Source organism: Danio aesculapii, chromosome 9 (genome assembly GCF_903798145.1).
Source record: "Danio aesculapii chromosome 9, fDanAes4.1, whole genome shotgun sequence".
Classification (NCBI taxonomy): domain Eukaryota; kingdom Metazoa; phylum Chordata; class Actinopteri; order Cypriniformes; family Danionidae; genus Danio; species Danio aesculapii.
Window position 1 is genome coordinate 3,480,417 of NC_079443.1, and position 14,272 is coordinate 3,494,688.

At 40.7% G+C, this 14,272-nt stretch overlaps 2 protein-coding genes across 3 annotated transcripts in view; both read left to right on the top strand.

Moving 5' to 3' along the window:
• The first annotated feature begins 1,264 nt into the window (after positions 1-1,264).
• On the top strand, positions 1,265-12,502 carry LOC130234981 (E3 SUMO-protein ligase RanBP2-like). Its single transcript, XM_056465341.1, is given in 9 exon segments — positions 1,265-1,932; positions 2,379-2,474; positions 2,594-2,827; positions 4,507-4,666; positions 6,506-6,585; positions 6,715-6,988; positions 8,065-8,331; positions 8,334-8,374; positions 11,131-12,502. Coding segments are annotated over 9 exon segments (2,031 nt in total). The 5' UTR covers positions 1,265-1,359; the 3' UTR covers positions 11,437-12,502.
• A 279-nt stretch (positions 12,503-12,781) lies between these two features.
• Positions 12,782-14,272, top strand: part of dync1i2a (dynein, cytoplasmic 1, intermediate chain 2a) — a 61,925-nt gene continuing 60,434 nt past the window's right edge. For both annotated transcript variants that reach the window (XM_056464678.1, XM_056464679.1), the window contains exon 1: positions 12,782-12,886. The gene's annotated coding sequence lies outside the window, so the exon portion shown is untranslated. The remainder of the gene's footprint in view (positions 12,887-14,272) is intronic.

The following is a 14,272-nucleotide window of genomic DNA, read 5'->3' on the forward strand; positions in this document are numbered from 1 at the left end:
TTAATTTTACTCTATACAAATTTTAATCTTCTTTGGTTATAAATATTGTACCTCAGATTGGAAGAATAGTCATTTGGTTCATTAATCTTTTGACATTCAAATAATATCTTAACAAATTAACTGTCTTGTTTCTACAACTTTCAGATGCAACAATGCTCTTTTAAACTTTAAAGAAAGAGAGATTTGACATCTAGCATGATAATTATTGATATATATTGAAAGAAGCAATATTATAATTATAAATACCATTTTTATGACATAATCCTGTGCTTCAGTCTGCTGGAAATATAAGAAGGCCTAATAGTTACATCTAGTCATATGCCATATGCTCTGTAGCAGCAAATGAGTTTCAGAGATTTATATGCTACAATGTATTTTATACATTTATAACTCTTGGATTTATCTTTGAGTAATTGATGTTGTACATTTCTGAATTGGCTTCTTATTCTTTGATTCTGTAAATTGATAAACTTTCATCTTGAAAATAAAGTGTTAAGTTTTGATTCATTCTGAATTCTCCTGAAACCTTTTATATATCCAGTAGTCTGGGCTACCATTAAGATGCGACATGATTAGATTTTCGGTTCCAAAGACACATTTGATTATACGGAGCCATTTTGGCATGACAGCATGGAGATCTTGTAGTCATCTAATCGCTGATTTTAGCAATTAGTATGGAAGTGGCTAAATCATCTACTTTATAGGATGAGTGAGCAGTTGGGGGGTGTGCGTTGGATGGCGGAGGGGCGTCGTGGATGAAGGGCTAAAGTGAAGAGCGGAAGGGGGGGGGAGGGATGGGCTGCGGTCCAGGAGTCGCGCAAGAAAGTGAAAGTGAACAGCGAACGGAAGAGGAGGGCAGTTGAGGAGGGGGATGGGTAAAATCAGGTGATCAAATTTCAGAGGTGCTGGATTCTGGCGTGTTCCGGCACAAATTAAGCCCTGGGCAGGGGTATCAAACTCAGTAGCTGGAGGACCGCAGCCCAGCAAAGTTTAGTTCCAACCCTGCCCAACACACTTACCTGTAGGTGTCAAACAAGCCTGAAGGACTCAATTAGTTTGATAAGGTGTGTTTCTTTAGGGTTGGAAATAAACTGTGCAGAGCTGCGGCCCTCTGAGTATGGATTAGGACATAGGGATGAGCCCTTGCGAATGAAACATTGAGAAAGAGACTGAAATATTTGCAATGTAGTTTGATCCTTGTTTTTGTCACACTGACATCTAGTGGAAGATCTGTGACTCTGCAGTAAATAGGACTCCCCCCAATCACAGGACCAGGAAGTGGTTTCAGCTGTTTAGAGAAAGTGAAACTTGTTGTTTGCTGTCATGTTTGTCTCTTGATCTAGGTGTAAACACAGCGAAATGGCAGAAGTTGGTGTTTCTCAGGACCAGTTCATCTGTCCAGTGTGTCTGGATCTACTGAAGGATCCGGTGGCCATTCCATGTGGACACAGTTACTGTATGAGCTGTATTACAGATTGCTGGAATCAGGAGGATGAGAAGGGTGTCTACAGCTGCCCTCAATGCAGACAAACATTCAACCCAAGACCTGCTTTAAATAAAAACACCATTCTTGCTGGATTAGTGGAGCAATTCCAGAAGACCAAACTCCAAGCTTCTGTTCCTGCTGGACTTGGAGATGTGGAGTGTGACGTTTGCTCTGGAAGAAAACAAAAAGCTCTCAAGTCCTGCCTGGTGTGTCTGAACTCTTACTGTCAAAATCACCTCCAGCAACATGAGAATTTCTTCAAAGGTAAGAGGCACAATCTGATAGATGCTACAGGACGACTCGAGGAGACGATCTGCCCAAAACACAATAAAGCACTGGAAATCTTCTGTCACACGGATGAAGAGTGCATTTGTTACCTGTGTATGATGGACGATCACAAAAACCATGATACTGTAGTAGCTGTAGCAGAGAGGACAACGAAACAGGTATGAACTTAAAATGGATCTGTGACCCTGAAGCACAAAACCAGTCATAAGTGTCAGTTTTTGGAAATATGTATGTGTCATCTAAACAATAAATAAATAAGGTTTCTATTTATGCATGTGTGTTGGGTTAGGACAATATTTGGCTAAAATCTGAGGTCTCAAAAACTCTATTGCACCCCTGAGCTAGAAGGTGTATCCCAAATCGCATACTTGTGCACTATTCTACGCCATTTTGTAAGTAATGCACACTGAAAACTCTAAAAAGAATAAGTCCACTTTAAATACGCAGATGATGCACTTGTTCAATCGCTAAAAACAAGTGTGGAATGATGGACACTTCACGCACTCAACAGCAACTGCTGATTGTGGATTTCTTTAAAGCTTAAAAATCTCACGTCATGGGAAATGTGTCACAGCTCTAGTACAAATATTCGATTTCCCTACAGGTGGTTTTGGAAGAAAGAAGGATTAAGTTCCAGCAGAGAATACATCTGAGAGAAAAACACCTTGAGGAGCTCAGACAGGCTGTAGAGTCTCATAAGGTGAGGTTGTCTTGAGATTTAGTCTGGATTCTCCTCTGGTGTTACTGAAGTCTGCGTTGATTCTCAGGTTGTAGGAGTCATGACTGAGTAAGAACTGATTGTAATGTTTGTTGTAACAGCTCTCTGCACAGAAAACAGTGCAGAACAGTGAGAGGATTTTCAATGAACTCATCCTATTCATTAAGAAAAGGCGCTCTGAGGTGACGCAACTGATCAGAAATCAGGAAGAGGCTGCAGTAGGTCGAGCTGAGGGATTCATGAAGGAAATGGAGCTGGAGATTAATGATCTGAAGAGGAAAGATGCTGAACTGGAGCATCTTTCACACACTGATGATCACATCTGTTTCCTAAAGGTAACATCTTAAATACTGATGGGTAGGGCAAGGTGAAATTGCTGGTTCTTCTGGGTGTGGGGACCCCTGATAATGCAGGGAATAAGCCGAAGGACTGTGAGTTAGTGAGTGTTGTGTTATCAGTTGTACCAGAAGCCTAATTCGAGATGAAATGTAACATTTTGGAAAACCAATCATGAAGGTGTTGATGGCCAAAAGAGGAGTTTTGTAGGATTGACATTGGAAGTAGAAGTATCCATATAGTAGATGGATCCATATAGTAAAAACTAAAACATATGGTTACCTCAAATATCCAAAGTTAATACTACAAAATAGATTTACATAAAAAAATACATGTGTTTGGTTATTTATTTTAAACTGTTCTGCTCAAGTCAATAGTCAACAATCAGTTAAAACCAGTCAAGTGAAACAACAAATTTCACATTCAGGAGCACACAGACCACACCATACTGTCACCTACTGGTAAACTGAGAACTTTGAACACCAATCCTTCATGTAGAGCCAAATCCCTTGAAGCAGGGCTGTGTAACTCAGGTATTGGAGGGCTACAGCCCTGCACAGTTTAGTTTCAACCCTGCTTCAACACACTGAAGCTGCGGTCACACTGGGCTTTGTGTGTGAAATTCTGTCGTACGCCGCTGCGAAAAGGGGCGGGATTAAACAAGATGTTTAGACATTAAAAAAGCCAGCGATTTGCTCCATGTTTTAAATTTCTGTCCAGAGAGGTCCTGTTTTGGTCCTCGATTGGTCTCACGCAGTCAAGTGATGCGATTTCGCAGGTCAGAGTTCACCAAGCTTGAACTTTGCACCGCAGCGAACTGCGAAACTTAACGCATGACCCTGCGTTTCCGGTCTGACGCATTCGCGTGCGTATGAATGGAAGTCTATGGGAGGAAAAGCCCAGTGGGACCGCAGCTTTACCTTTAGATTTCAAACAAGCCTGAAGGACTCAATTAGTTTGATCAGGTGTGTTTAATTTAGGTTGGCACTAAACAGTGCAGAGTTGCAGCCCTCAAGGAACTGAGTTTGACACCTGTGCCTTAAAGCATTGGTTCAATAGGTAAAATTGTTCTCTGAGTCTGATATCTACATAGTAAGTATGTGGCTTTGGTAAGTAAAAAAATCTCCAGAAATTATTTTATATGGTCATTTATAACTCCATAAAATACTCCTAGAATCAGAAGGTCCATACTGACCATATTTGAATCGGTATGTGTGGCGAGTGAGGTGGGACCGAAAGCCGTGAGGGCATACAAGGTGGGTGGCGTGAGTGAGATAATCAAAGACACCTCGATGCATCACCTGCCTCGAGTCTCACGGAGGAGCCCTGAAAGCTAAAAGGAGGAGAGACGCCAGTGCTAGACAAGAGAAGACCGGGCACGGACATATTATGTGACTTGCTTTCAGTTTGATGGCAGTCTCCGTGAGGAACTGCCATCCATTTGTTTTGTTAAATTTGTTATTAAATTATTGTACAGTGCGTCGGTTCTCCGCCTCCTTCTTCCTGGCAGCCAGGTGGCCGTTAACTTTATTACAGTCTGATTCTGTCAAGATGGTTGATAATTACATTAATAATTACTGATTGCTCATTACAGTGTACAGTGGATATTATATTTCAAGACAAATTGAATTAAAAATGTTTTTGATTTAATTTATATATTTATATACTCTTCTCATAGAGTTTCCAGTCTCTTTCTGAACCTCCTGAATCTACAGATGTGCCCAACTTCAGTGTCAGCTCTCTGCAGTCTTTTGATGGTATTGGAAGGTCTGTGTTTCAAATGAAAGAAAAACTAGAGGGTTTCTGTAGAGAAGAAATAGACAAGATGTCTGGCAGAGGTAAAGAATCAGACAGATATTGTTTCTTATAAATGCATCTTGCATCAATGCACATACAGCCATGGAAAAGTTTAAGAGAAATTTTCTTTAAATGTGCTGGATTTACTGTTGCTTGAATATTTGTATTATTTTACAAAGGTTTGTTTCAACTGAAAAACTGTTTATTCATTGAAATATTAATTTCTTACATCTTCTAAAGCAGTGGTTACTAACCTTTTTAGCACTGTGGGCCACTCAACACTTGTCAACTTTACTGTGAACCACGGTTGTTGGGGAAAATTAGGTTGCTGTTGTAAGTGGTGTTAGTGAGGCCAGCAGGGGGTGCTCACCCTGTGGTCTGTGTGAGTCCTAATGCCCCAGTCTAGTGAAGAGAACACTGCTGTCAGTGACTGCTGTCTTTAGAATAAGACTGTGGTCATTGCACTTCTCATAAAAAGTAGGTATATAACCCATAGACTGTAAAATATATGGACGTAGCATCCGGGACGTCACCCATAGGTTTCTGAACACTGCAAAAGAAGCTACAAGTAGGCGCGGCCAACCGTCGCCATTTTGTTCGCGCATCATCACACCCACGGCGGGATACCAAACAAGGCAAAGAGGTGGAGAGTGAGCGGAGCTACAGACACCTGCTGACAGACTTTACTTTCGGAGAAACACTTGATAATTTATTACCTGGGACTCGTTTGTGTTCTGACCACATGTGCTTGGCTGTACACTATATCAGTAAAGTGTTTAGACTTTAAAAAACACTGTAGTAATACATTGAGCCACTAAGCATTGTTCTTATGACGTTTTTCTATAGGAGGAAAACGCGAAATACGTACAAACACTTCAAATATAGTGTGTGTTAGTAAATGCAAGACTTTTGATGAACTCCAGGCATAACACTGTATAATAACGCTTCAGATGACTGTTCTAGAGCCTACAGCTAATCAATCTGTCACATTCTGGAGTGCTTTACGGGTCTAAAGAAAAATATTAATGATAAATGATCTTAAATAAAACACACACATTTATAGAGATGGTATACAAGTATATAACTTTACTCACATGGGAAACGGAGGCCACATGAATGGTTTGTGAGCACAATTAAGTGCACACAGCATCCCATATCATCTGATAATTGTAAGAAATAATCCCAAAAGGCAGCTGACTGTAAAGACCACATAAAACAACACAAAAATACGATGAATATGCCGAGATCAGTGGCTAATTTGCCAGATTCAGCTGAGGTGAAGTGACGGCGACCAGCGAGACCTAGCTGTCACTCAAGTGGCCACGCCCTTAATTATGCAAACTTAATATAACCTAATATAAAGGAAACGGATGAGTTATAAAAAAATTCACCCCCCCTCACAGTTGTCATGGAGGGTAATAATAGCTATATGAACCAAAATCGTTCTTGTACCAGGCTGTAAACACCTTTTTTTCTGCTGTAAAGTTGGCCATTCTAACAGTGGGCTCAATTGCAATTTGCTCTATTATGGAGCCAGGACTAGCGGAATTTTGATGAATTGCAGTTTCAGTTACTTCGTTAGTTACTTAGTTACTTAGTTTTAGTACTAGTTACCAAATTCCCTCCATTGACCCTTACCTATCATTGCCTCCCAATCATCCCCATCCTCCGAATTGGGTGTATGGCATTCCACAATAAAAGCGCTATATAAATGTACATTCCAGCTGAAGACTTGCTGTTGGTATATCCTGCTCATCCTCCCCTGGTGTGCTGTGTGTGTGATTGTGCATGCATTCTGTGTTTCTCTGGGGTTCTAAGCGTGTGTATTCCTGCAGATAAGAACTTAACCTTGTCAAATATGGGCACATCTGTGTTTGTAGGGGCTCCGTCACAAACTAAAAAGGCACACAATAATGGAGAGAAGAAGAGAAGTGATGATGAAGCTCCTGACAGTAATGAGGTAGATTTTTGACCTCATCCTTCCTCTGCCAGAAGTAGAGGATTGTTGATTATCGAAGATTATTGTTACACATCCCTAGCCAGAGGTGCTGATGTTGCTGAGCTCTGAGATGCTGTCACTGGCCCACAGGTGGAGGTGCATCCTAGTGAGGAGGACGAGGAGATCCTGTTTAAGGAGAGGATCAAGTTGTACCGTTGGGATGACCAGCTCAACCAGTGGAAGGAACGTGGCTTTGGGAACATCAAGATCTTCTTCCACCCACTGAAGAAACGATACCACGTGCTGATGAGGCACGAGCAGTCGCTGGAGGTGTGTGCCAACCATAGCATCAGCCGAGGTATCCAGCTCACCGCTATGAACACCTCTGCCAACTCCCTTACCTGGAAAGCCATTGACTGCTCCGGTAACATATACATACATTCACGCTTCTGTACACACACATTACCACCTCACACACGCTACACACACAATGACCACCACACATGCTACACACACCATCATCCGACTTGTCTTGTTATGCTACAAACACACACCACCACAGACTTCTCTAGTGACACACACATTTACACCAGACAAACACGCACACAACCACCACATACATGCTACATGCACAATCACCCAACTCTTGTTATGCTACTGAACCCCACCGGTCCTACGCCACCCAACCCGCTCTGAGCTAGTATCGAACCGACGACCTTCCGCATGGGAGTCGGTTGCTCTACCAAGGAGGCTAAAGACCATGGCCTCTAGCGTCAGTCGTTAGAGCACCTTTTAGAGGTCAGAGGAGTGAGGTTTTACCTGCACAGCACTTACTAGCTGGCCTCCGTTACACTCACCCCCTAAACCCATCCGGGTCACGGCACCAATGTAACCCCGCTGGTCCTACGCCACCTAACCCGCTCTGAGCTGGTATCGAACCGACGACCTTCCGCATGGGAGTTGGTTGCTCTACCAAGGAGGCTAAAGACCATGGCCTCTAGCGTCTGTCGCTAGAGTACCTTTTAGAGGTCAGAGGAGTGAGGTTTACCTGCACAGCGCTTACTAGCTGGCCTCTGTTACACTACAAACACACACCACCACCGACTTCCCTAGTGACACAGACATTTACACTACACACGTTACACAAACACCACCACCAACTTAACTAGTAACTCACAGATTCACACCACCACACACACTACACTACAAAATCTCTACAACCATGCAACAGACATACAACAAGCACTGGAGTCACCTACTCTAGATGTGTTTTCTCTTACACACACACGTACGGGATGGAAACAATTTAAATACGAACTCAGCTGAGGCAGGTATGTTTTATCCAATGAGGTGATCTGTAAATAAACTGATGGAAACATTTTATGAATAATACCCTCGTGCTAGTTCAGTGGACCAATCACAGAATCTCAGGTGTAGTTTATGGGTTTTAGAATGCCTGAGCTGATGATCACATGATTGTGTGTATGTCTCCTCACTCAGAGGGTGCTGGGAAGACAGAGCAGCTGGCAGTGAAGTTTAGGACTGCTGATCAGATGAAGAGCTTCAAACAGGTGTTCATGGACTGCCAGAGCCACGTGTTGCTGTTAGAGACACTGTCACGAGACTCCAACCCTGTGGTGTTCTTCAGCATGTCTGTGGACGGAGAGAATGCTGGGAGGATCATTATGGAGCTGTTCGCTCACATTGTGCCCAAGACAGCAGAGAACTTCCGCGCTTTGTGTACAGGAGAGAAGGGTTTGGGCTACAAGGCTCCATCTTCCACAGGATCGTCCCTGACTTCATGTGTCAGGTGAGCACATAGACGTACACACACAAATCCTCACTCATTCACTCACTCACTTTTCTTTGTGGCTTATCATTGTCGGAATCAGTACCGTCGCCAGGCTAACTGGCACACAACAATCATGTGGCCCTCACGATGTTCATGCCGCCCTTTCGCAGATGAAAGCGATGAGTGGGGCATGGGGGGTTTATGGGAAAATCAACCCTGTGGGGGGGGGGGGGGGTTGTAGGGGTTAATGGATGGTTGGGGTTTTATGGTGTCATGGACCGGATGAACGTGAAGACCCAGGGGGATGATGGGGGTGGGGGTTGGGCGGCAGTTGGTGGGATAGGGATTTCCATGCCGCCCCTACCAAGATCCCTACCTGGACGATCGCTCATATTGCTTATGCCTAAATCCGCCACTGGTCGAAATGAATCACCAATTGCTCTGGCAATTGTTTTACACTCTTCCAGCTGCAACTAAGCACTGACAGTACCAAAGTCCCTTTAAGACAAGTCATTTCACTTGGCAGGCATCTTTAAAATGCCTCTCTGGCAGTTTGCTCGGGCATTCTGTCTGAATTGGGAAACATTAAATTCATCAAAACGGTTACCCAATCTTACGATTACATTACATATTTGGAGTCGTCAGTAAAATTAAACAACAATTGTCTCATAAGTTTCATTTAAACATTTGAATCAAAGAAAATCGGCAATTCTTCAAGTTTTCCAAGCTAATATGCACTCGAAAGGAACGAGATCACGACACCAACCTCATTTATGACTGGATAATGCTTCGTCTAATCGCGCTGGTCTTCTGAAGTAATTGACAACTTGGTCTTGGTGGCGAATCTCCTCCAGAAATGACAGCGACTCTTTGTTTACAAGTTTGTGGCCGTTTTTTTAGTAGTTGCTGTCATGTGATGTGCATTGACAGGATGGACTGTACCTCATGTTCGTTTGATAGAGGTTTAAAACAAAGCTTTATGTGGATATATTTATCTCTGTGAAGCAATTATTCGCTGAGATATCGTAAAAATGTGTTGTAAAAGCACAGGTCTTGTCCGAGCCTCTTCCCCAGAGAAACATCAGTCTATAGCGATCAATGATTGGCTTCTGTAATAGTAGGCGGGGCTTCATTCCCCATACTAACCGTTACACTTTTCTCCATTCAAAACTATGCTAGTGACATGTCTTGTGTATTCTAGAGTCATTGGAGAGTACAACAAGTGTGCGAATTATACGTTGACAAAAATAAATAGCTTTTGTAGTAATGTTAGTTTGTGATATACATGCATCAGTGAATCAGATGTATGTGTTCATTTAATTTACATCTAATTTATTAATAAAATATATTTACGTTTTCAGTGTTTTGTGGAATAGGCTATTTAGTGTATTACTATATAGTGTATTACTATATAGTGAATACCTATTTCGGCTTACTTTAGGAAAAACTATACAAACAATGCACCTAATTTAACATTACTTTTAGGCTTTATGTAGAACCAAACACCTATTTTATGAGGAAACGACTTGTGAACTCTTACGATGTCTATCGGTGCTCTAAATCTGCTGGCTACTTTTTTCTTGCGTGGACTGATTGGTGTAATTATGCATACACAATGGTATGAACCGTTATAGGGGTGGACAAATGGATATCTATTATTTTAATTATTAACATATAATTATTATTTAAAAAAACAGATCAGAGTGAGCTTATGTCTCAGTTTGAAAGGACTGATCCCCTCACACATCTTGTTTTGACGTCCTTCTGGGGGGGGATCAAGCCTTAATTAGGAGGGTCAATCCCCCCCCCCCCCCATACCCCCCTGTAATTTGCACCCAGAGTACAACCCTCTGTGCTGGAAAACACCCACCCACTCTTCCATTTTCACATTACAGCCAATTAGGTTTATCCACTTTTACTATACTACATGTCTTTGGACTGTTGGGGAAGCCTTAGCATCCAGAGGAAATCCTTGCAGACATGGGGACAACATGCAAACTCCTCTCAGAAGTGTGTGTGTGTGTGTGTGTGTGTGTTTGTAGAGAGAAAGAGAGAGTGAGAATATGTATTTCTTTATGTGTGAGAGAAAGTGTGTGAGAGTGTATGTTTGTGTGAGTAAGAGTGTGAGAGAGTGTGTATTTCTGTGTGAAAGGGATTGTGTATTTTTGTGTGTGTGATAGTGTGTGTCTGTGCATTTATATGTTGTCTGTTTGTGTGTATGTAGAAGAGAGAGAGAGAGAGCTGTGTATGGGGTAGTTTCTGTCACAGCAGAAGGGATGTTGGGGTGTTGTTGCATGTGTGTGTTTTTATAGACAGAGTTGTGAATAATCCCTGCAGGCACAGGACGTCATACTGACAATGTATCCCAACGTCATGGGGACGTTGGAATTTGTTTGGAAATGCATATCGGATTGATGCCAGAACTCAATGTCAAGCTGACGTCAGTGTCTGATGTCCAACCTAAAATCAACCAAATATCAACGTATAATCATGTTACACCTTTACGTTGTGTGGATGTTACCACTATGAGGTCTATCAGACGTTGGATTTTGGTTACTTTCCAACACAACCTAAAATCAACCAAATATCAATGTAATTTGACGTTGTTATTGGATGTCAAAATAACTTTAGACTCTGGCTAGAAGTTGAATTTTGGTCACCTGACGTCACAACCTAAATCTAACCTAATATTAACATCTTATGATGTTGTGTGCCTGCTGGGATGTGTTCTGCTCCTCAGTTTCTGACTCTGATGATGTGTTTGCGTGTCTCAGGGTGGTGACATCACCCATCAGAATGGCAGTGGCGGGCGCTCCATCTATGGGGATTACTTCGAGGACGAGAGCTTTGAGGTGCGGCACACAGGGCCAGGCATGCTGGCCATGGCCAATCGTGGCAAAGATACCAACAGCTCACAGTTCTTCCTCACACTGAAGAAATCTGAGCACCTGAACTTCATTCATGTGGCGTTCGGCTTCGTCAGGGAGGGCATGAAGGTGCTCAGGAGGATTGGTGAGATGGGCAGTAAAGAGGGCAAACCCACACACCGCGTTGTCATCCAGGACTGCGGACAGCTATGAGCCTAGGTGCACGCACAGACACACCTGTACATGTGTAATGGACTGGAGGACATTGATCATGATGGTCTACATTAGCGGTGCTCAACTATGTTCCTGGAGATCTACCTTTCCTGTAGATTTTAGCTTCAATCTTTATCAAACACAATTAAACCATCTAAGTAAGATCTGAAGGAGCACTTGGTAATTAAAGACGGGTGTGTTTGATCAAGGTTGCAGCTGAACTCTGCAGAAAGCTACATCTCCAGGAACTGGATTGAGCACCACTGGAGTACATAGTGCTGTTGGCCTGATCGGCCTCTTTCTGTGTGTTTGGGTTAGTTTTACTCTGGTGTATTAATATTATTATTATTTTCTCTGATTGCCACAAGGCTTTAATTCTGTCTCCTACTACTTTCCTTCAACCTGCAGTCACTACTTTATTTTTTGGTGTCTATGGGGATTAGAAAATTCAGTCCTGTGATTTCTGTGCAATCAAATCGCACATAGAAGTGAAGAGGTAAATCGCATCATAATGAACTACCTCAAGACATGGGTGATCTATAATTGCAGCAAGCTGTTTGGAAGCATTAAAAGTGTCCAAGAAGATGTCTAATGTCTTTACACGCAATGACCCAGAGAATGTTTAGATGAATGTCATTGATGAGAAAATGATGGATGTTTACTTTATGAAGTCTGAAATGGCCTTAAACACCCAGCAGGCACAAGATGTCAACATGACGTCAGACTGAAGTTGTACCCCAACGTCATGGGGACATTGCATTTTGTTTGGAAATATCATTGATTCCTTCGACTTAGTCACTTTATTAATCTGGGGTTGCCACAGCAGAATGAACCGCCAACTTATCCAGCATATGTTGGCAGCATATGCCCTTCCAGCTGCAACCCATCACTGGGAAACATCCATACACACTCATTTACACACATACACAATTTAGCCTACACAATTCATCTATAGTACATGTCTTTGGACCCGGAGGAAACCCACGCCAACATGGGGAGAACTTTTCATACTGTCATTCTGTGGTATTTATTTATTTTATAATTTTTTTTTATTGTCATCAGATATTAAAAATAAATTACAATATATAAAAATAAAAACACAATAAAATATTAATAGAAATACAAAAATAAAATGAAAGAGAAAAAAGAGACATCATATTGCTTAAATGATTCACATATAAACCTAGTGTGTTTTTCTTTACTATTTTTCAAGTAACAACTCAATGTAATGTATCATATATGTTTCTTAATAACAAAAGATTGACTTTTCCTTGAGCCTATTTCCGTTTGTGTATATGCTACTCTCGCATTCTGTCGCGTTTTTGACGTTCGCTTTATTTATTTTTTGATCCTCCCGGCATCCGTCGGAGTCGCGCCTCCATATCCGCGCACCCGGAAACTGAGCACGGCAACAAAAGCAGCGCTTTCTGCAGGGAACAAACATCCTCAGGTCTGCTTATAACATGCTTTAAAATAAGAGAAAACGTTTCAATAATGTGTTTATGACACTAGTCAACTTTTATCCTCCGCGTTGACACTTTTATGTGTTGGGTGTAGTCTAGCAGTAGCTATTTACCAGGAGTGCTGTTGGGTATCAGTCAGATGACAGTCACACATTTAAAGCAGTCAGTGAACACAATATAATCAATATAATATAATATAATAAGAAGTGATGTGGTGTGCATATGAGGCTGTTTGTTTATAGTGAAAGGACAGAAGTTAATCTCACGCAGATTAACAGTTACTGGCAGCAGGAAAATCCGCTTAAGATGATTTACAGTCAATATTTATTTGCTCTCAGAGCCAGTGAAGTGTTTACTGATTATATAACTAATATAATTGATGTAAAGTTGGTTTTATTTTTGCAAATTCATTCATTTTTGAACAGTGACAACTTGTGACAGGGTCGCTATGTTGTTTATCACGATATTTTATATATTGGGTCTAAAATTGCATCTGATACTGGTAATATATTGGCATATTTCAGCCATTAATACCTTAACATTTGGTTTCTTAATAGTAAGTTTACATTTATATATAATGTAATATATATATATATATATATATATATATATATATATATATATATATATATATATATATATATATAATATGTTTAATATAAGTAAACTAATTAAATAAATTGATTAGGATAGACCGTAAAGCCAAAACGTGCATTTTCCCAAAATGATGAAACGGGTTTTGAACACTGAAAATTGTTATTAATAAATTTTTTGCACCTCACCCCATTAGTTGACTATGTACAATGCTAAAATAAGTGTAAAACCGTCTACTCATATTCATTACAACATTACCGTTTAAATCAGTCCTGCTTTTAAATTTTTGTGGAATGTTTTGCTGGATAAAATCTTTGGAGAAGTTTATAGGATATTACTTTTATTTTATTTCCAACATGACATTTCTGTTGTAACAGCCACACTTTTTTTTTCCAGAAAGTCAATTCACCTTAGAATGAGGTAGTCACTATTATTAGATTTTTGTTTATATATATATATGTGTGTCTCTCAAAACATTAATTCACATAGAAAGCAAATGTTAACATTATATTGAAACTTTTGTTCATATTTTCCAGAACAACTCACCACAGAGTTAAGGGAGCGGGAAAATATTAGTCTGTAAACATGTTTTGTACTTTAAATGAGGAAAATAAACATGTGTTATGGATGTGACAAAAAAAGTCTGCGGGTTTACAGTCTACAACATAGAAATTATATATATATATATATATATATATATATATATATATATATATATATATATATATATATATATAGAAAGAGAGAGAGAGAGAGAGCAAGGAAATTTTCACAGTATG